The sequence below is a fragment of the Ailuropoda melanoleuca genome, chromosome 13 (assembly GCF_002007445.2).
Source record: "Ailuropoda melanoleuca isolate Jingjing chromosome 13, ASM200744v2, whole genome shotgun sequence".
NCBI lineage: Eukaryota > Metazoa > Chordata > Mammalia > Carnivora > Ursidae > Ailuropoda > Ailuropoda melanoleuca.
Genome location: NC_048230.1, coordinates 62745895 through 62766456, shown reverse-complemented (window position 1 = coordinate 62766456; position 20562 = coordinate 62745895). Strand labels below are relative to the sequence as shown.

Sequence of the window (20562 nt, the reverse complement as noted above, 5' to 3'; positions counted from 1 at the left end):
TACGGCTCATGCTTCTATCTAGATATGCACCGAAAACTTGGAACCAGTCAACTCCACAAACTGGTGGCAGCTGTTTCTTCTGCTCACCTGGAGAGAGCTTGCATCCAGCTCCGAGACGGGCAGCCTCACACCCTAGTTTGGGAAGGCATTTGTCTCCTGTGTGCGTGGGCCCTAACAGCAACAGCATGTGGAACAGTGCTTGCCTAACTTCAGCCTGCGTTACGAGCACACTTGTTAAGCAGTCAGATTCCTGGGACCCATCCTGCATGGACCAAATCAGACTCTGCGTGTTTCGAAGTTTCTCAGGTGAGCTGATGGAGGTGATCTATGGACCACACTCCGAAATACAGTCTACACCTGGCACCGTGGGTGGGATACCCCATGCCGGCATTTATTGGAACATTGAAAAACAGGTTCTATGTCAAGAGGTAGAGTCTATTTCCATGGCCCTTGATGCCACGGAACGAGCTTTATCAGTGGGATGTTGCAGACAGGTCTCAAAGCAACCCACGGGATTGGGCTTTGTTATGCTCCTGTATCACCACGAGAAGAGTATGCCTAGGCTAGCTTGCTGTCCCCGGGGGAGGGGGAGACCTGCATGGAGCAGAGCTGTCCCAGCCAAGGTGTCCTAGGCAAGCCTGGCCCAGAGTGGAGCCTGACACATGGGTGGGCCGGCTCAGGTCGGCTGAGCTTGGCCTAGGTCAGTCAGAGCCCAGCTGACCACAGCAAGCGACTGTTGTTTCAAGTCCCTGAATTTTGGGGCAGGACATTCTGCAGCGGTGGTTAACTTCTGTGTCCACGCAGTTTGCTAATATGCAGATCTTGAAACTGAGTTCTGTAGGGGTTTAAACATTTGTCTGTTCATAAACCTCCTGAGTGAATCTGGTACCATTGCTCTATGGACCATACTTGGGGGACAAACTGTTTTAGATTCAACCCTTTTACCAGCTCAGTGATCATCATGGAAAATCCCTTAACATTTATGAACCTCCAACTTTCCCATCTGCGAAGAGGGGCTAATACACACTGCCTGCATTGTAGTCATGGGGATTAAATGAACACAAAGAAACCCTAGGTTTTTTTCCCCCTCCTCCTTCCCCTCGTCTTCCCCTCACCCCCACTCAACCCCAGGAAGACACCGGTGCGAATAGCTTAGGAAAACATGAATCTCAGGGTCACGGCTTTATTGTATAGATTTTCAACACAGCCATATTACAAACATTGTCAGGGAACATTTACAAGAATAAATAAGATGGACTTGCAGGTGTAAAAAGATTACACTTCACTGTAATGTACAGTCAAAAAATATATCTGATATTCATTGACCTGACATTATTTACCTTCTGCTTTTTTAAGCTAGAATTGGAAAGGAAAAAGAAAAAAAAAACATTGACAGCACAGTGCTGGCTTTTTTTTAAAGTTGATTTATTTTGTTTTCTCTTCTCGTACGTGCTTTATCCATCAAACACCCAAACTGTACAAGCGCAGACCACTGGGATTCACGGAGAAGGCCGCAAACAGTGTGGAGACGTTGGTCTCATGCAATATCATATGCCCCGAGGATGTTACGATGTCAGTCTCCCTAGAGTCAAGTGGGAACCCCATGATGGCCCTTAGAGGGCGATGATGGTGTCCAGGAGCCAAGGCAATGGTAGAAGCCCTGACTCTTTGCCTTCTGTTGGCTAGTTGATGTCGGGTGAAAACAGAAGGTAGAAAAGTGCTTTTGAGTCTGATTGCCAACATGGGTTAGCCTGAATTAACCTGGGCTATCCCAGGATCTACCTGGGAACGAAACGGATGCCCTGGGGATGATTATAATTACGTGCCCACTGCGTCACTGTGCTTTTGCTTTTGCAGTCGGCTCCAACAGGCCTCGAGGGGAGAGTGGGGGGAAGGAACCTCTGCAGATCATGTGTGTGGTAAACAAAGCCCTGCTCTGGGTCCTGCTTGAACCTTTACTAGTTCCGGCTGTCACTGATGGCCCTGTTGGCCAGTGGGCCTGAGCTAGGGTTGGTCTCATCACAGATCTTGGTGGGCATTGGGTCTATGGCAAAGCGTCTGTTCTTTCTGGACTTTTTGGTGATAACGAGCCTGGATGAGCCCTGGATATGGGGCCAGAGAAGCATCTTGGCCTGCATGGTGGGAAGACTTGGGCAGGAGAGTAGGGGACTTCAGCCTGCACAAACCAAGCACAACCTTGGCTTTGTATGCTACCAGAATGAAGGCGTTCAAATACAGTACCAGCTCCCTAACAGATCACCCATTTAGGGTGGAAGAAGGTTAAAGGTCACCTCAGCAATGCTCTTCCTTCCCTTTAAAGTCTGGCTTCTGCTGGACCACTGCTGAGATGGGCAGCTCACCCTCTCTGGCACACAGCAAGTTCTTTCTTACAGTCATCAAGCTTCACACATTGATCCTAGTTCCACTCAAAAGAGTGACCTGGGACTAGCAAACTGTGCTTGAATTTGTCCAATGATCTATAGGCATATGGGCATCAGCATTCTGCCTGACCCTTTGGAAGTCTGATTTGACCTGGGATGACACCATTTGGCTCTCTGAGCCTCCAGACTTCCCTGGGGCTTTGACCCCAGGAATACCTTCCATCACTGATCTTCCATGGGAGGGGTAGAGGCATGGTGGGCACTGAGAGCTTGTCAGATCATTCCATAGGAGGTCTACGGATTTGTATTCACAAGCCCAAGTGCACTGAAGTATGTTTACAGGGACTCAGATGTGCACTGTTGGCAGGTTATTTCACATTCCCCTTCCTCCCCCAAATCTAAGAGCTCCACTCACCAAGGAAACATGAATTATATGAATTACCCTGAGCTCCAGGCTTGCACACCAATACGTTCCTGTCTAATGCTCTACTGCCCCCAGACCCTCATTCTCTGAACATCCCAACCAAGGATCAGAGTCCAAATCCCATCACCCAGAGCAGCGCTGAAGGATGTTCCATGGTGATCCAGAACCAAAGGGTCTTCCCTATAGACTCATCCTGAGTCCTCTCACATCCCTTGTATCAGTCCCAATGGACCACCCCCAAGCTCTTAGATAGCTAGGATGCCAGGTGTGGGGTCTACCATGGTGGGTGCTGACTCCACCTCTTGGGGACCTAAAATTTATGAGTGGATTTCATGGGGGGGGGAATGTGGCCCTTTTGATGACCTTTTTCCATCTTTTCTGAGGGTGGGCAGGAGGGATACAAGAGGTGGTCTTGGTCTCTACAAGACAGTTGCACAGCCAGCAGTATGCAAACGTCTACCTCTGGTTACCAGTAAACCAGAAGAAAGCTTTCTCATATGCATTAATATGGCTCAGACATCTCTGCTGTGCTTCTGAGGGTCAGATCCTGAAACATGTGTCAGAGGAAATGAGTACAATGCCCCCCTCCATTCTTTGCCATGGACTTCTGTCTCTGCTGCTCAGACCATATATGACCTCAAAGGTAGATCCCTGCTAGGTGATGCCAATGCCATATATTTTATCACCTTCAGTTACGTATAAATGGAAAACCTCCAAATTGGAACACTTGCATGGGAATATAGGAAACAATGATGAATCTCAGCTGGTTTCCTCTAGTTCGATTCACTTTGTCTTTTTCCTGTTTTATTGGGCAGTGATTTGGAGCTGGCATCATCAGCTGAGAAGGAGCTCAGACTAGCTGGATGATGGGGAAGGCCGGTCAGGGCTTGGAGATGAAATGGCCATCCATGGGACCCATGTCTCATCTTCTGACCTGCCCAGCAGCTGGGGTTGACTTTTGATCCCCATGGAGCTGGCCCAGCACAATCTGTTAGCATCCTGCTCCCCTTACTCTTGGGATGGTCCGTGTTTCCCATGGCATTACTCTGACTTAGCCGGGTGCTGGTGGCCTGTCTGTCTAGCCCAGAGGTGGCCAGGTGCAGGCTAAAGGAAGGTGGCTCTCTTCATTCTGTTCTACGGCGGTGCGGTGTAGAATTATCATCTCCTGCAGTGTCTCCGGGTGTGGGAAGGGCAGTTACTTCTGCTGAGATGACATGGCGAGTGGCTGGCTATTCCTTCCTGGGCCTCCCTTCTGCTCCTGCAGCAGCCTAACTAGACTGATCCCTACATGCACACAACAGGGATTCACAGCAGAGCCGGGGGAAACAGACCCTCGTGAGGACATACAGCAGGGGCTAATTTAGCAACAGGGAGCAGGTGATGCATAGATATTCGATGGTCAGAGGGAAAATTACCACCTTTTCTCCAAGACGCTGAAACTTATTCTAAAGCGACATCCTTGCTCCCAGTGTCCCTGGCCAGCCCTCCCCGTCCCCTGTCCTGCTGGGCCTTGGAAGTGACCACTTTGCCCTGTAGTCCATGTGCGTACTTGAGTATTTCGGTTGGGTCCCAACTCCTTGGTCTTGCCTTCCTGTTTTCCTGCTCAAAGCTCTCTAAATCTATGCCTTCTACCTGGCCGAGGCTCCCCTTTTCACATCTTTTTCCATTAATTGATTGGCCCAACATTGGATAGCTAAGAGGTGATCAAGCTGAGATGTGATGGGGGACTAACCTCTTCCAACCACAACACCATGCCTCACCAAGGGATGAACTGTGCCAGAATCACCTGTGCTTCCTAGCAGCACCCCTTCCCGGGCCCTGGCATGCTGCAGGAACCCAGTATGTATGTGTGGTTGAAGTGAAGTGAGAAGCCGTCCAGACCCCAGCCCCTCATGTGAAACATGTCCTTAGATTTGCCCATATTAGTAACCATGTGACTCCCCCTGGACAAAGGACATCACCTTCTAGAAGCCCCAGCATTCAGGAATCTGCTCAGAAAGGCTGTGTACATCTTCTCTTTTCCCTTTAGGGTATTATGGGTTCAGCCTTCACCATGCCAGATGGGCACATCCTCATCGTTCCAGGATATGCCAGTGGGTTCCCTCCAGCATCCAACTGGAAGAAACTTGAGTTGAAATCGACCCATGAACAGTGAGGTCATGGTACACCCACACCAAAGCATCTGTCTAGGGGAAGCTGAGCTGGTCTAGAGCCTGAGTCTGGAATTGATCTCAGGAGGAAGCATTATGGCCAGATACTACGCCTCTCAGACTGGAATATGATTCTCTAAGGTCTGTCACAGGGAGTTAAGGGGACCAAAGCCACTTGAAGGACCAGGGTGCATCATTTAAAAAATAGTCCTATTTAAACAAATCAGGCAAATTTGAGTGGAATGCAAGTATTGCATGAATTGTTAAAGTAAAACAAGAAACCCTGAAGGAATCCTAAGCTTGTCTGCTTTGGGCTTTACAAAATCCACCGGGTTTCTGTTCCACTCTACTCTTTGCCATTATGGGTAGACCCGTGGGAGAATCTGAGACACGATACTGGAAAAAAAATGGTTTTTGAAGTCAGAAGACATTGAATTCCTGGCTCCCCTGTTCACTAACTGGGCAACTGTGGGCAACTGATTTCTCCTCTCTGAGCCTCTGTTTCCTGATCTGTAAAACGGTGACAATCACAAACACTTCTTAGGGGTGTTGGAGAATTCAGTGAGCTCACTGGTTAGTGTCCCCAACACAGGCTCGGCTGGTCCCATGGGAAGGCTGACACTTGGCAGGTCACTGCTCAGGCCATGCACAGAAAGGAGGCCAGCGTGAAAAGCAATCTGATCCCTCTGTTCGCCCCGGGGGAACGTGTGCTGTGGTCATCCAGGGCCCAGAAAGGGTGAAAGGGCTCATACGGAGGCCCAGCTCAGATACTTCCTGAAGCCGTCTGGGCCACAGACGCATGCAGGCTGGTGGTAGTTCCTGGCTCCTCATTAGTTCCTCACCTCTTCTCCCAACAGGGTCCATAACTAGAAGGACCATGAGGCTGTGCACTAAGTGGGGGCTCTCTCTTTGGCAGTCCGGAGATGAGAGGCTGGCTGTGGAGGCTCAGAGAGCACGGATACTGTTTTCCTCTAAGTGGAGTGGGGTGGGAGATAGCTTGGCGGAGGTGGTGTTTGCCCTTATTTCCCAAGGACTGGATCAAGTCCAAATTCTAGGACACTGGCGCCCCATCTCATCCGAGCCCTGCCATGTGCATGCCGTGTGGAATCTTCAGGAAGATAACTGCATCATGAGCCTTAAGTTTCATCCCTTGTAAACTGGCCCAAGACCTGTTTGCTGCCCTGCCCTATTTGGAGAGCGGCTGGGTTTTGACGAAATGAGGGGCTTCTCTGGGGGGACCTTTGCTGGTCCTCGTTGGGTCGGGTACCCCACCGTGGCCTGAGGTTTTACAATTTCCCTTCTCCCTGAAGTCACATTTTAGATTCCTACCATTTGAAATGACAGAAGCCAGTGTCATTTTTATCTGCCAGCTCTGTCACCCCTTCTGGAGCAGAATCAATCCTAGGCTTTGTGTTGGGTAGCTCCCCTCCCCCATTCTGCACGGATGAGCCATGATCTGAGAAAACAGCATATGACAGGCTGATTTACTCGCTACAGGCTCCTTGAAGGCGTCATGAGGGCTGGCTGGAGCTGTGGACTGGAGCCAGGCGACCTGCTCAAGCTCACCGGGGAAGGGACCCATCAAAGGAGAAGAGTGGGTTTGCTGGGTGGGGGGAGGGGCTCCTTTGCCTTCCTTCCCTTTGAGATGCTTCCTTTTGAACCTCCAAAGTGACAGCCCTTCCGTGATCAAGTCTGGTGTCCCTGGACTTCCAGACAGCTCCAGAGCCCAGGCCAATGGGAACAGCTTCTGTGGGCTCCTTTCATGTCCCATCCTCACAGGTCTGGAGGCGTGGATCGGTCACCCTGCTCCACGGTAGAGCAGAGACCCTGAGTTTCTCACCAAAGCTGAGTCCCGTGAGCCACAGCGTATTTTGTTCCAGCAACAAAATAATGAGCAGACAGACAAACAGACGTGATATTAAAAAGCACGTGCTTCAGGGAATGTTTCACAGTGTCTGATGAAAGGAGAAGAGGCAGCCCCACTGGCCCCAGATGCAGTCTTGTCTAACACTGAGCCGAGCACACCACTCAGCTCTGCTGGGCCCCCTGTTGCCCACAGGGGGGTAGGCTGTGCTTCAGCTGGGCTCACCACCGTACCCCCTGCCCCCTGCCCCCCATCCCAAGGAGCCCTCACACCTCTCTGCTGCTGCACATTCTGATCCCTTGGACTGATTTCCTTTCTCTCCTTTTTCTACCTGTTGGGGCCCAGCTGGAATGGGTGTCGTCTCTTCTAGGAAGCCCGAGGCAGGCAGAGTCTTGCTTCCAGGTTCCTATAATACTCGTATGCTCTACCGCCTCTGTACTGGGGGCCAATCTCCCCAGCATACAGTGAGCTCTTGGGTGCAAAACTGTGCCTTATTGAATTCTGTGCTCCTCGTCCCGTCTGGGGCTAGACCAGCCTCCAAGCGGAGCTTCCTAGAGCCCAGGCCACCCCGAGGCTGCCAGATACTGTGCCTGAGCCCCCCAGTAGAGACCAAGGTAGAGCACGTGTCCCTGGCTGGCAAGCCTCACATCCTGAGGGAAGATGCGGCTGTTTTCACTGGCGAAGAAATGAGATGGGACTAGCTTTCCTGGGGAGCCGGGAAGGAGTTACCAAAATATATCTAAAATTCTGGGCTTCCCAGAACTCATATCAGAAAGAAAGAATTAAATTTCCACTGTGGGTTCTCTGCTCGGAAGTTTCTGGCCTTGTTTTCCCCTCCATAAAATAACTGCTTTGCTGAAAAAGATGAAGAAAACAGTACGAATAAGTCTTACTACCAATGTCTGCCTTTTCAGAACCCAGAATTTCATCGCCAAGGAAGATGCCTCAGTTTCCCTAATCCAGTGAAGCGGAGATGATGACAGGTTAGTAGTTCTTTCATGGGGGTTCTAGAACCACGTGGAATGGCATACGGACCGTGCCAGGCCCGGCCTACAGTGGGTGCTTAGCAAATATTCGTTCCCTGTCACTGACTCACCCATACTTTGGATAAGATCCTAGATCCCTGGTGTGATCTCCTGGGCCTGTTTTAAACCAAAGCACACCTGGGTCCACCTTGGCCTTTCTCACGATGGCAGCTAGGGGTTTCTCTAGGAGGGAGTTCAGATTTGGAGCTTCAAGAGGATGCACAAAGCTGGTATTCTATCTGCCCCAGGAACGGAAGGGGCCGTCCTCAGATTAGCCCGTCTCCCTTGCACAATGGCAATGCTGTTCCAGGGTGGGATCTTCTAAGGACGTTGCCGGGAAAGACTCCCGGCCTGAGAGATTTGTCTTATAGTTACACATCCAAACTTCCCTCCCTCTTTTATTTTGACACAACAGACTACGATTTTACACCCCCAAAGAAAGTTTCTTTTCATATACACTTTGGAAAATAATCAAATCTTATCCACCACCCAAAAGACACAAGGTCAGCCAGAGCCCTGCCCCAGAGAGATGGTTCCTTTTCACAAAGACAAGGAAGAGCAGCAAAATCCCATGCTTCCCCTTCCCACTGATCACAAAAAAAGCAGAGAACCTTTATCAAAGGCTGGACACAGTGGGCTGGCTGGTGAATGACAGGTCAAGGCCTGGGCTAGGGGAGGGGTACAGAATGGGATCGGGCCAAGCCCCATGCAGGTTAGGTGTGAGAATGGGGGCCTCTGCTGTGGTCTTGGGAGTATCCCAAGGTTCACACTGATCGAGACCAGCAGGTGTCCAGTGCCAGAGATCCCTGAAGGAGACTACAAGGGGCAGGAGAGCAGGGATCCCCGAGAGCCCAATCATTTCCATGACAGCATGGAGGAACAGAACACACCCCCCTTCTACTCCCAAGGACAGGTAGGGCAGGGAGGTGCTGCGAGGCTGTCACTCCCCAACACTCACACAGGTGGCTTGCCATGAGATTCACAAACTTGAAAAGAGCAAAAGCAGGAGGTCTGGGAACGGAAAAATCCAGGGCCTTGCCATGGGCGCACTTCTGCACGGGCCCGTGGCTGCAGCTGCTTGGGTGTGGAAGGGAAGCCTGGGCCTTTCAGAGCAGCATCTCCCACAGCTACAGGAGACCCCTCAGAAGGTGCAGAGCCCACCGTGCAACACAGGACCACCAGTCTTCTTCCTGGAGTTGGGCAGGGTGCTGCCTCTTAGCCCCTGAGCCCAGTCACTGCCATTCACAGAAAAGGGGGCTTGGCTGCAGCAGCCTCTGGGCTCCGGCAGACTCCCCATCCCATCGGGCTAAAAGGAGCTTAAATATTCCAGTGCCGCCTCGTATACAAATTTATACTGTTCCTGAGAGGGGGAGAGTCAGAGAGGGAGCAGGGGAGGCGAGAGAGAGAGAGAGAGATGAAACGCAAAGGGGAAATGCATTTAGGTTAGAGACATGGATTTTGGAGGAAACTTTTATCTACTTCCATACTAACAGTCAACTCAAAATTATCCACGTAATTATCCCTATCTGGACATCCCCCCAGGTTTTGCCCGGTGCTTACTTACACCCACGTTTTCCCAGATGCCAGTGGGTCATTCCTTTCCTTTTCACCATTCTGGACTCTGGTGTTTCAGACTGTAAGGTGCCTACGAAGCCCCCAGGAATCTTTCTAAAATGCAGACTCTGAGTAAATCTGGAGTGGGTTTGGATTCTGTGTGTCTAGCAAGTGCCTAGGTGATGCTGACGCTGCTGGTCTGTGGACCGGAGTTCAAGAAGGACCATGCTACAAGTAGGTTAAGACCCTTATAGCAAAGTTCCTTGGCTATGGTCTGTGCAGTGGGCCTGATGACCTGGGCTCTGCCTGCCCACTACTGTCCATTCCTTTCTACACAGTATCTGAGCCCTGTGCTTACGCTGTGCAAGTTGCACACATTAATTAGAATAGGATTGGACTGAGCTGAGAATAGAATTCACACTCTCCTAATCTAGAATCCCTTCCCCTAAACCTGAATTAGTGGTGTCAGGACTAGTGTATCAGGATGAATATTTGGGCTGCCCTGCAGGAAATAACTGTGTGCAAAGGCTGTGGCCCATCAGGGCTCAGTAAGCAGCCAGCCATTGGGTGTTTCTATTATCTGATGCTATCTTCTCCAGATCAGGGGAACTAGGGTCAGGGTCCGGCTGTGGAAGCAGCTTCCTGGGACACTCACCAGGGTTTCCACCATGTTGGATTTGTTGTTGCGCAGTGTTTTCACGATGTGGAACACGTCAATGATGTTTTGCTGCTGGATCATCTCACACACACTGCAGATGGCACAGAAGGTTCCACTGCGGCCGCCCCCATTTCTAGACACAGAGTGAAGAGGTGAGCGACAGGCCTGAGTAACCCCCAGGCACCTGCTGATCCTAGAACCACATCGGGAGTAGTGGGGAGTGGCTGGCCCAGGACGTGCAAAGTCAGGCTATGACGAAAGCCTTAGTGGTCTGAGTCCCACTGGTGCCATGAACCTGCTTTGACTTTGGGCAAGTCTTTTCCTATTCATATAATGGTGGGGTTGGATTAGATGCTCTTTGAGAATTCAATTAGCTGGATGTTTCCTTGGTTCTATCAGCATGTTAAAGTCACCCATGGCGGCACACTGACCCAAACAGTGGGACAGTGTTTTTGTACGTGTGCTGCCTGCATCCTTGTCCAAAAGGAGGCTCTGGGTCCACCTAGACATCCAGTGAGGACTGTGGAAGGTTCCAGGTGGTTTTCATCCTGGTTCTTCCCATCCACCAAGGACAGAAACAGCCTCGGGTCAGCCAGTCTAGGTTTGGAGGTGGGGCTGGGTGGGTCTGAGATGTTCTATCCTGAAATGATAGGTCTCTGGGCACCCTGGTTTAAGCAAGACGCTGTGCATCGGGAGAGTAGAGCTAGAGGGCTCCTGGCAGGTCATCTCTCTGCCTCTCCTTTTCGGTGCTCCATAACTCATGCTCGTGGAAACACCCCTCCAACTATTGACAGAAAGTCCCTTTAGGAATCTGCCTGATTCGGAACTCCTGGGCGTGTTGCCAAGAGCAACTAATGATTTCATGTAATGGCCTGTGTCTAAAGAACATCTGGATGGAAACTAAGGCACTCGGTTTCCCAGATGTTTTATCGACAGGACACCCAACAAGCAGATGTTTCAGGTACAGATAGTTGCCCTACGTTCACTGGCCAGTGCCTGCATTTTGGTGTCTGTCGTGTCTCTGGCCTTCGAGGATGCCATAGTCCCTGTTGATAGGAGGACATGCCGGTGCTTTCCTTTGGTTTAAACTGCAGGTCACCTTGGTGAGGAGAGACCTGGGTAAAAAGGTACTCCTTCCAAAAAGCAGGCGAAAAAACCATCCCCTGTAGAGAAGGAGGAAGGCACACCCCCCCCAAGAAGGAGGTTTCAGTACTTTCTGAAGCAAGAACGGCAGAGTCCAGGAGGCAGAGATGAGTGGGCAGAGGTGCCCTGGGGCCTGTTGGAGTGAGACTGGGATGGGGACGGGTGTGGCTGTGTACTAAGGGGAGGCCACCCGAGTGTGTGGGAGGGACCTGGAGGGGGCAGGGGCTCACTGGCAGGGAACCAGTTCCAGGTTCTGGGACGTGGGCAGAACCAGCTCGGTCTGGCTGATAGCACCCTGCAATGTGACCCTGACGCCTCCCAGCATCTTCCTGGTCCCGGGTTTGTGATTTGTGTCCTTGGGGAAGAAAGGACTGTGATAGATGGTGGCCTTAAGCTATGTGTGTACGTGTCTGTCTGGTTTCCTGACACGTGCACGTACCACCTGTCTGAAAGAAGGGAACGATACGCTGGTTTTGTAAAGACTGACCTTGATTCTGAGGTCAGTGAGGTGTTATTAATGCCTCCACTGGCTCCAGAAATTTTTACTCTGAAAAGGGAAGAGTGTGCTCCCATCTCTTCTGACACCACATTTTAAGAGTAGGGCCCGCTCCATCACCTTCCCCCGAGCTCCACGTTCTTAGCAGCAAAGGCAATGGTTGTCAGTCAGACGTTGCACACAGAGCTGTTAGGGCTACACATGCGTTCTGGGTCCGAGATCTTTGCAGGATCCTTCTCTGAGGTCATTTTATACTCCTCTGGCAGACTCTGACACAGGTTCTAGGAAGTCGTTACTTTTACAGCGTGTGCATATTTGCTACCATGATATTGTGGATCTATATTTGGGTAGATGAATTGTATCTGTTCTCTATTTCCTACCAAGGCACGATAGGGTCCTAAGATGACTTAGTCACATACCCACTGGACAGATGAGGAAACTGAGGCTCGCTCAATTAAGTGACTTTCTTGATGACAGCTTGTCAGCCCCAGTCCCCTAAGGGTCCTGACCTCCACCCGGCATTATGATATCAAGGTCCATTTGGGAACCCCTGTGCCCCAGTCACGCCCATTCTAAGATAGGTGGTAAAGATTCCAGTGTGTCCCAGTAATGGAAGTATAAACGCAGCCCCCCTGAGTCCACTGAGCCATGAGAAACAGTGTTCCCAGGGCCCTTTGCATCCATTGATCAGCCCCTTAGGCTCCCTGTGTCCGTGTTCCCACTATGCCCATAGCAAGAGATGCCCCCACAGGCCAACATGGCAGATGGGTCCTTTGTTTGCTCAGAGGCAGTGTGGGTTAGCAGATAGCACCATTAGCTTGGAGACCAGTGGCTTTAAATCAAAGCCCCTCTCTTCACTGCCCGATCCCTTACCCTGTCTGTGCCTCAGTTTTTTACTACATTTACGTCGCAGACGGTATTTTAAGATTCACTTAAAATATCTGGCATCAAACTCAATCAACACATGCTCCTCTCTTCTTTCCCTTCTTTAGGAAAAACCAGAGGATCTGGTCAGTGGAACCCACGTCATCCCAGCTTTCTTGCAACTAACAGGACACATGGTGCCTCCTGTGAGGGAGTGGAGATTACCTCTCTATTGGGAGTGCTGGGGAGCAGCCTGCCCACCCCCAATGTTTGTGAAAAGCCACCAGATTTTGCATCAATAACATGTCACATTACCTTAGTTAGTTCAGGGCAACAAACAGGCAACCCCAGTCCATGAAAGATTGTCATGCCTTGAATACAAACCCCTCAGCTTTTAAGGGATGTTGAGATGTGGTGTAGCCGGGCGTGCCTATGGCCAGTGGCATCCTCAAAGACAGACACCTTCACCCACCCCCAGAGAGCCCTCCGTAGTACTCACAGGCAGTGGACCACGGTGCGCCCCTCCCTCCCATCGTACTGCTCCTGCCACTTCTCCAGCCGTCGGACCACTTTGAGCAGAGAGCGCTTGGAGGGGGGTGTGTCCCGGTAGGCAGGCCAGCCTATGTACTGGAGGTGCTGGACTATACGATACCCATCCTGAGGCTGAGAACAGAGAGGCTGTTAGGGCTGTTCTTCCAGGGATGCAAGCCCTTCACAGGCCCTGGGCTGCAGCGGTGGCGTGCGAGATGGACCAAATGGGGTCGATGCTGTGTCGTCATGGGGATACACTCCTCTTTCTACCTTTGTGCATGTGGATTCTCCTGCCATGACTTCCCTGAACCCCCTTTCTCCCTGGAAAACTACTGGTTTCCAAAGCCCAGCTCAAATGTCCCTTTCTCTAGGAAAAGTCTGCCCTGACTCTACTGGGCAGGATTCATCTCTCCCCCGCCCCCCCCGAGGTTCATGTGCCAGAACATAGTTCACCTTCCCACTGGACAATGAACTGACGGCAGAGATTGTTCCCCCTGGGACCCCCGGTAAAGACGTCTTTTGGAGCCATTTCAGAGACTACTCATCTGCTCCCTGCCACCCAGTACTCCTCCACCCAGCCGGTGAATTTCCCCATGGAAGCAACTAATGATTTTCCATCTTGGTGTGTGTTCTCAGGATCTAGCCCAAAGCTTACTGGATCCAATCAAAGACTGCGTCGACTCATGCCAGACAGCACAGCACAGTGGTGAAGCACTGATTCCTGAGACGTTCTGACTACAAGGCAGCAAGTGTGTCAGGAAGCAGGCAGATGGCAGGCTGGAAGGCTCCCTGTGTGTCTCTGAGTGTTGGAGCCATTGTTGGGTCTGAAGCCGGAATCGGCAGAGGCATTGCTTCCCCCTGGGACGGGATGGTGAGGGGAGCACAGACCCCTGGCTGGCTGGGGGGAGTGGGACAGGAAGTGGAGGCAGGCTGTACGCTTACCCGGGCCATGTTACAGATACGGAATATTCTGTGGATGATGTCCTCGTCGATGTCTGCGGACACGAACTCCACCTGGATGGGCCCGTAGCAGCCGGAGGTCTTTTCAGGCCAGTACTGCATACAGAGCTGGGGCAAGGGAGAGGTTAGAGAGACAGAGGCCGAGCGAGGGGTGGGGGTGTTAGGCTCATGGATCACCCAGCCCTTTCTTACTGCCTGCAGAACATGCTGGCTACGAAGGCAGAGTAGTCGGTGGGAAACCTGACCCCGCTTCCCTGTGGGGGGCAGCCACCCACGTTTGTTGTTGAAAAGTCAGAGCCCTGAACACATAAACATTGGACTTAAAAATCTTGGCTCTGCTTGCTCGTTTCAAACCATTTGTTAGGGTTGCTGGGACTCAGTTTCTTCCTCTGTAAAGCAAGGGGGGATAATACCTTCCTTGAAGGGCTGGCAGGATTAGACAGGGCAAGAGCAAGTACGGTGTCTAGCTCAACGCGAATCAAGACCAACTTGCCCATTTCGGACACACCTCCTGAGTGTCCCTCTCATCATTAGATTATCAATAGTTGAAGAAGCCCACGGGCCTTGGCATCAGACAGGCTCGGGTCCCCATCCTGGCTCTGCTGCTCACTTGCTGTGACTCAGGCCTGTTATTACATCAGATGGGGACAGTTATGCTCGCTTACCTTGCACCAGAGATCATGTGACATGGTGCTGAGAGATCCTGCCTGTGGTCTTTCCTGTTTTTCTGGAATTGGGAGTTAGGACATACAGCTGAGGGCAAAAGGCAATGGTTGCACTTTGACCAAAGACAGTGGTTTTCAGCCAGAGGTGGTTTTGTCAGCCAGGGGACATTTGGCAACGTCAGGAGACATTTTTGAAGGTCACACCTGGGGGTTGCTATGGCATCGAGCACGAAGAGGCCAGGATGCTGCTAACTCCTCTGAGAGAAATCCGGCCCCAAATATGAATAGAGCGGAGACTGAGAAACCCGGGCTTAAGATCCTAATTTGTTCCCTACATTTATAGGGCCATCAGGGAGAGACAGTAATTTACTCCCCTGTATCTGTTGAGCCATTAGATGACTTCAGTTAGGGAAAGAATATTCAGGTAGGTGGCAGGGGTTGTGCTCAGAGAGGGACAAAGCATCCTTCCTCAAACCCCCAGTTTTTAAGGGGCGTGGAGATGGACCCTGTCCAGGTCTAGGGCCCTGGAGTTGGGGCACAGAGGGGAGCTAAGATTGCAGCTGCAGGTTTGCTGGGGACGGCCCCAGCGTGGACAAACAGGCCATGTGTTAGACCACTGGGAAGTTACCAAAAAATGTAGCCAAGACACACAAAGACCCACTAAGGCTCCTGAGAGCAGCTTGGGGTCAAGTCTTTCATCAGTGGCCACAGCCTATACTGAGCTTGCAGAAAAGAGCTAGATTGACAGGTGACCCCCGATGGCCACCATGGATGCAAGATCGTCATGAAAATGATCCTTCTCCCTCTTGAGAGAGAACAGCCAACTCTCCCTGGGCAGTCACATGTAAAAACATGTTTTTTTCTATCCTTCCTCCAGAACTAGAACCAGAATGGAAGAGCTAGGAGAAAGGAGGATATAGGCGAGAGAAAAGAACCCAAATTCCAGCTTGGGAATAACATGTTCACATGATAGTTTACAGGCTAAACCTGGCCAGGTGGCTGATTTTGTAAATACAGTTTTATTGAAATACAGCCATTCATTTACATATTGTCTGTGGTTGCTTTCAAACTACAAAGGCAGATTTAAGTAATTGAGAATACCCTGCATAACCCAAAGTAGCCTGCGAAACCTAAAACACTTCCTGTCTAGTCCTTTACAGAGAAAGTTTGCCAACCCTTGACCTATAGGGTCGTTCTAAGGAGAAAGGAGATGATACATGTGAAGAAAGCCCTTAACACAGGGCCAGGCATGGAAATAAGCATCTGCTGAATTCCAATGATCTGCGTTATTCTGGAACCTATCAGTGTCCAGCAAACAACCACCATAACGATAACAGCTAATGCATAAATTTGAAGGATTCTTCTTATTGTTCCTCTTACACAGCAAAGACGAGCGAGGCTAGGTTTCATAATGCAATGGTGCCTGGCTTTCCCGTGTCCATCGTGGGTTAATTGAGCACATTGAGAAAGGAGCTGGGTGTGTGTGGTGGGGGTGCTGGACAGTTATCTACTGAGCTGTGCGATAATGACAAACCCACAATGTGAACTTCATTTCTCTTTGCCATTGGCTCTTCTGGCCTGCAACCTTCACAGTAATGAGGGACTGGCAGAGAGAAGTCGGTGGCTGGCTGAAGAAATCAGAGTTAATCAGAACTACCCATTAAACAAAATAATAGCCTTTATCGCCTGCATTGAATTGAGCTTTGCCAGAGGTTGGCTGCGATCCTCACATGATACATGGGTCCCAGGCATCAGGGAAAGTCTGTTACCCCTGATATTTTCAGTCCGGAAAGAAGGCGGAATGATTTGCCTCTTTTAATAAGATTTCCAGACCAATTTCTCAAGCTAATAGGTTCTACTATGCCTCAAACAAGACTCTCACATTTCGGGACACTTCTCTGCATGTGATTTTCCAGGTCACTCTCCCATGACGCCCAGAGGGCTGGGGAAGGAAGCAGGGTCCTCCTAACCCTAAATGGGAGCCATCCTCTCACTTGAGCTCCCTGATTTACGAGACCGGAGCAGCAGCACAGCACCATCGAGCCCGGCGATGTGTGGCCAGACGGTATCTGAGCCTCCAAGAGCCGTGAGGTCTCCCCACAGCCACGGACGTCGTACGCAGTCCAGGTTTGGGAGAAAGATGGGGAAAGCTGGTGCTATGTTCCCAGTGATCCTTTAGGGTTCAGAAATGATTCTCACCAACAAGAAATGTCCTCTGTGGTTTAGCTCATGGTTGTCCTGGTGTCCGAGTGCTGGGATGGTGTCTCGGTGGGCGCTGCCATTTTAGCCTGTGTCTGCAGTGTAGCTAAAGGCAGTGGGGCTCCCGCGTGAAGCACCTGGGTTCAAATCCCAGCCCTGATGCCTTTTAGCCGAGTGACTTGGCCACAACTTATAGCTTCTCTGGGTTGGGAGCATAGGAGAACCAGTGAAAGGGTGGAAGGTGAATCACTGTGTCATGCGGCCCCCCCAACCTCCTAAGTATTCAGTACATTTATAACAACATGTACAAGGCTCAGTGCACATGGCGGTTTCTGGTGGAAACCAGCGAGGAAGTGAGCTTTGCTACCTCGGTGACACGGAAAGGGAGCAGAGGCCACATATGTGGACTGAGGAGCCTGGCTGGGAGCACATAAGCACCAGCGATTTATGGAAATCTTGCGGAGGGAGGTTTATGGTTTCTTTCTTTCTTTCTTTTTTTAAGCTGTCAATTAGTATTATTTTTTGAAGTTTTTTAAAAATTCCAGGTAGTTAACCTACAGTGTCATATTAGTTTCAGGTGTACAGTATGATGAGTCAGCACTTCCACACATCACCCGGTGCTCATCACACGTGGCCTCCTTAATCCCCATCCCCCATTTCACCCGGCCCCCGGCCCCCCTTCCCTCTGGTAACCATCAGTTCTCTGTAGTTAATTTCTTGTTTTGTCTCTCTCTTACTTTTTTCCCTTTGCTTGTTTTTTTTTTCTTAAATTCCACATATGAGTAAAATCATGTTGTCTTTCTCTGACTTTTTCTGCTTAGCGTAATATTCTCTAGCTCCATCTATGTCATTGTAAATGGCAAAGTTTCATTCTTTTTTATGGCCAAATAATATTCCATTGTATATCTACCCCACATCTTCTTTATCCATTCATCATTCAGTGGACACTTGGGCTGCTTCCATTATCTTGGCTATCGTAGATAACCCTGCTATAAACAGTGATGCATGTAGTCTTTGGAATTGGTATTTTTGTATTCTTTGGGTAAATACCCAGTAGTGCGATTGCTGGATTGTAGGGTTGTTCTATTTTTAACTTTCTGAGGAACTTCCATACGTTTTCCACAGTGGCTGCAACAGTTTGCATTCCCTCCAACAGTGCAAGAGGGTTTCCCTTTCTCCACATCCTTGTCAATTCCTGTTGTATCGTGTGTTGTTGATTTTAGCCATTCTGACAGGTGTGAGGTGATATCTCATTGCAGGTAGCTTGAATGATGAGTGATGATGAGCACCTTTTCATGTGTCTGTTGGTCATCTGTATGTCTTTGGAGAAATGTCTATTCATGTCTTCTGCCCATTTTTAATTGGATTATTGTCTTTGGGGGGCTGAGTTTTGTAAGGTCTTTAGATATTTTGGATACTAAACCTTTATTGGATGAGTCATTTGCAAATATCTTCTCCCATTCCATAGGTTGCCTTTCAGTTTTGTTGATTGTTTCCTTTGCTTTTTATTTTGATATAGTCCCAGTAGTTTCTTTTTACTTTTGTTTCCCTTGCCTTGGGAGACATATCTAGAAAGAAGTTGCTACAGCTGATGTCAAAGAGGTTACTGCTTGTGTTCTCCTCTAGGATATTTATGATTTCTTGTCTCACATTTAGGTCTTTAGTCAAACTTGAAGTTAATTTTGTCTGTGGTGTAAGAAAGTGGCCCAGTTTCATTCTTTTGCATGTTGCTGTCCAGTTTTCCCAACACCATTTGTTGAAGAGACTGTCCCTTTCACCACTGGATATTCTTTCCTGCTTTGTTGAAGATTTATTGACCACATAGTTGTGGGCTTATTTCTGGATTTTCTATTCCATTCCATTGATCTATGTGTCTGTTTTTGTAGCAGTACCATACTATTTTGATTATTACAGCTTTGTAATATAACTTGAAGTCTGGAGTTGTGATGCCTCCAGCTTTGCTTTGCTTTTACAAGATTGCTTTGACTGTTGGGGTGGGGTCTTTTGTGGTTCCATACGAATTTTAGGATTGTCTGTTCTAGGTCTGTGAAAATTGTTGTTGGTATTTTGATAGGGGTTGCATTAAACGTGTACATTGCTTTGGGTACTATAGACATTTTAACAATATTTGTTCTTCCCGTGCATGAGCACAGAAAGTCTTTCCATTTCTTTGTGTCATCTTCAATTTCTTTCATGAGTGTTTTAAGGTTTTCAGACGACAGGTCTTTCACCTCTTTGGTTAGGTTCATTCCTAGGTATTTTGTTATTTTGAGTGCAATTGTAAATGGGATTGTTTTCTTAATTTGTCTTTCTGCTGCTTCATTATTGGTGTATAGAAATGTGACAGATTTCTGTCCATTGATTTTGTATCCTGCGACTTTGATGAATTTGTTTATTAGTTCTAGCAGGTTTTTGGTGGAGTCTTTTGGGTTTTCTCTATATAGTATCATGTCACTGCAAATAGTGAGATTTTTACTTCTTCCTTACTGATGTGGATGCCTTTTATTTTTTTGTGTGTGACTGCTGTGGCTAGAACTTCCAGTACTATGCTGGATAAAAGTGGGGGGAGTGGACATTCTTGCCTTGGTCTTGGCCTTAGGGGAAAAGCCCTCAAGTTTTTTCCCATTGAGTATGATGTCAGCTGTGGGTTTTTCATATAAGGCCTTTACTACATTGAAGTATATTCCCTTTTAGTCTACTTTGCTGAGGGTTATTATTATGAACAGTACTTTGTCAAATGCTTTTCCTGAGTCTATTGAAATGATCATATGGTTCTCATTCTTTCCCTCATTGATATGTCACATCAATTGATTTGTGAATATGGAACCACCCTTGCAACCGAGGAATAAATCCCACTTGATCATGGTGAATGTTTTTTTTTTAATGTATTGTCGGATTCAGTTTGCTACTATTTTGCTGAGGATTTTTGCCTCTATGTTCATCAGAGATATTGGTCTGTAGTTCTTTTTTTGTGGTGTCTCTGTCTAGTTTTGGTATCGGGGTAACACTGCCTCATAGAATGAATTTGGAAATTTACCTCCCTTTTCCATATTTTAGTAATAGTGTAAAAAGAATAGGTATTAATTCTTTAAATGTTTGGTAGAATTCTCCTGTGAAGGCATCCGGTCCTGGGCTTTTGTTTGTTGGGAGGGTTTTGATTCTGATTCAATTTCTTTGCTGGTTATTGTCTTCTTTAAATTTTTTACTTTTCCTGCTTTAGTTTTGTTAGTTTACATGTTTCTAGGACTTTATCCATTTCTTCTAGGTTGTCCAATTTGTTGGCATACAGTTGTTTTTCTTTAAATCATATTCTCTTATATTTCTGTGGTGTTGGTTATTTCTCCTCTCCTTAGTGATTTTATTTAGTTGGGTCCTTTTTTCTTTGATAAGTCTGTCTAGAAGTTTATCAATTTTATTGATTTTTTGAAAAGAATCAGCTCCTGGTTTCATTGATCTGTTCTACTGTTTTTTTAGTTTCTGTAACATTTATTTTTGCTTTAATCTTTATTATTTCCACCCTTCTGCTGGTTTTTAGGTTTTGTTCTTTTCCTAGTTCCTTTAGGGATAGGTTGTTTGAGATTTGTCTTGCTTCTTGAGATAGGCCTTTATTGCTATAAACTTCCCTATTAGAACAGTGTTTGCTGCATC

At 48.7% G+C, this 20562-nt stretch overlaps 1 protein-coding gene across 1 annotated transcript in view; it reads right to left on the bottom strand.

Annotated features, from left to right (window-relative positions):
* Positions 1–1174: 1174 nt before the first annotated feature.
* The window catches only part of PTPRT (protein tyrosine phosphatase receptor type T), an 813408-nt gene continuing 794020 nt past the window's right edge, over positions 1175–20562 (bottom strand). Inside the window, exons 28-31 of the mRNA XM_034641590.1 lie at positions 14033–14158; positions 13059–13222; positions 10054–10189; positions 1175–9204 (exon numbers count right to left, since the gene is read on the bottom strand). Of these exons, the coding sequence (XP_034497481.1) occupies positions 9151–9204; positions 10054–10189; positions 13059–13222; positions 14033–14158 (480 nt within the window). The 3' untranslated portion in view covers positions 1175–9150. The remainder of the gene's footprint in view (positions 9205–10053; positions 10190–13058; positions 13223–14032; positions 14159–20562) is intronic.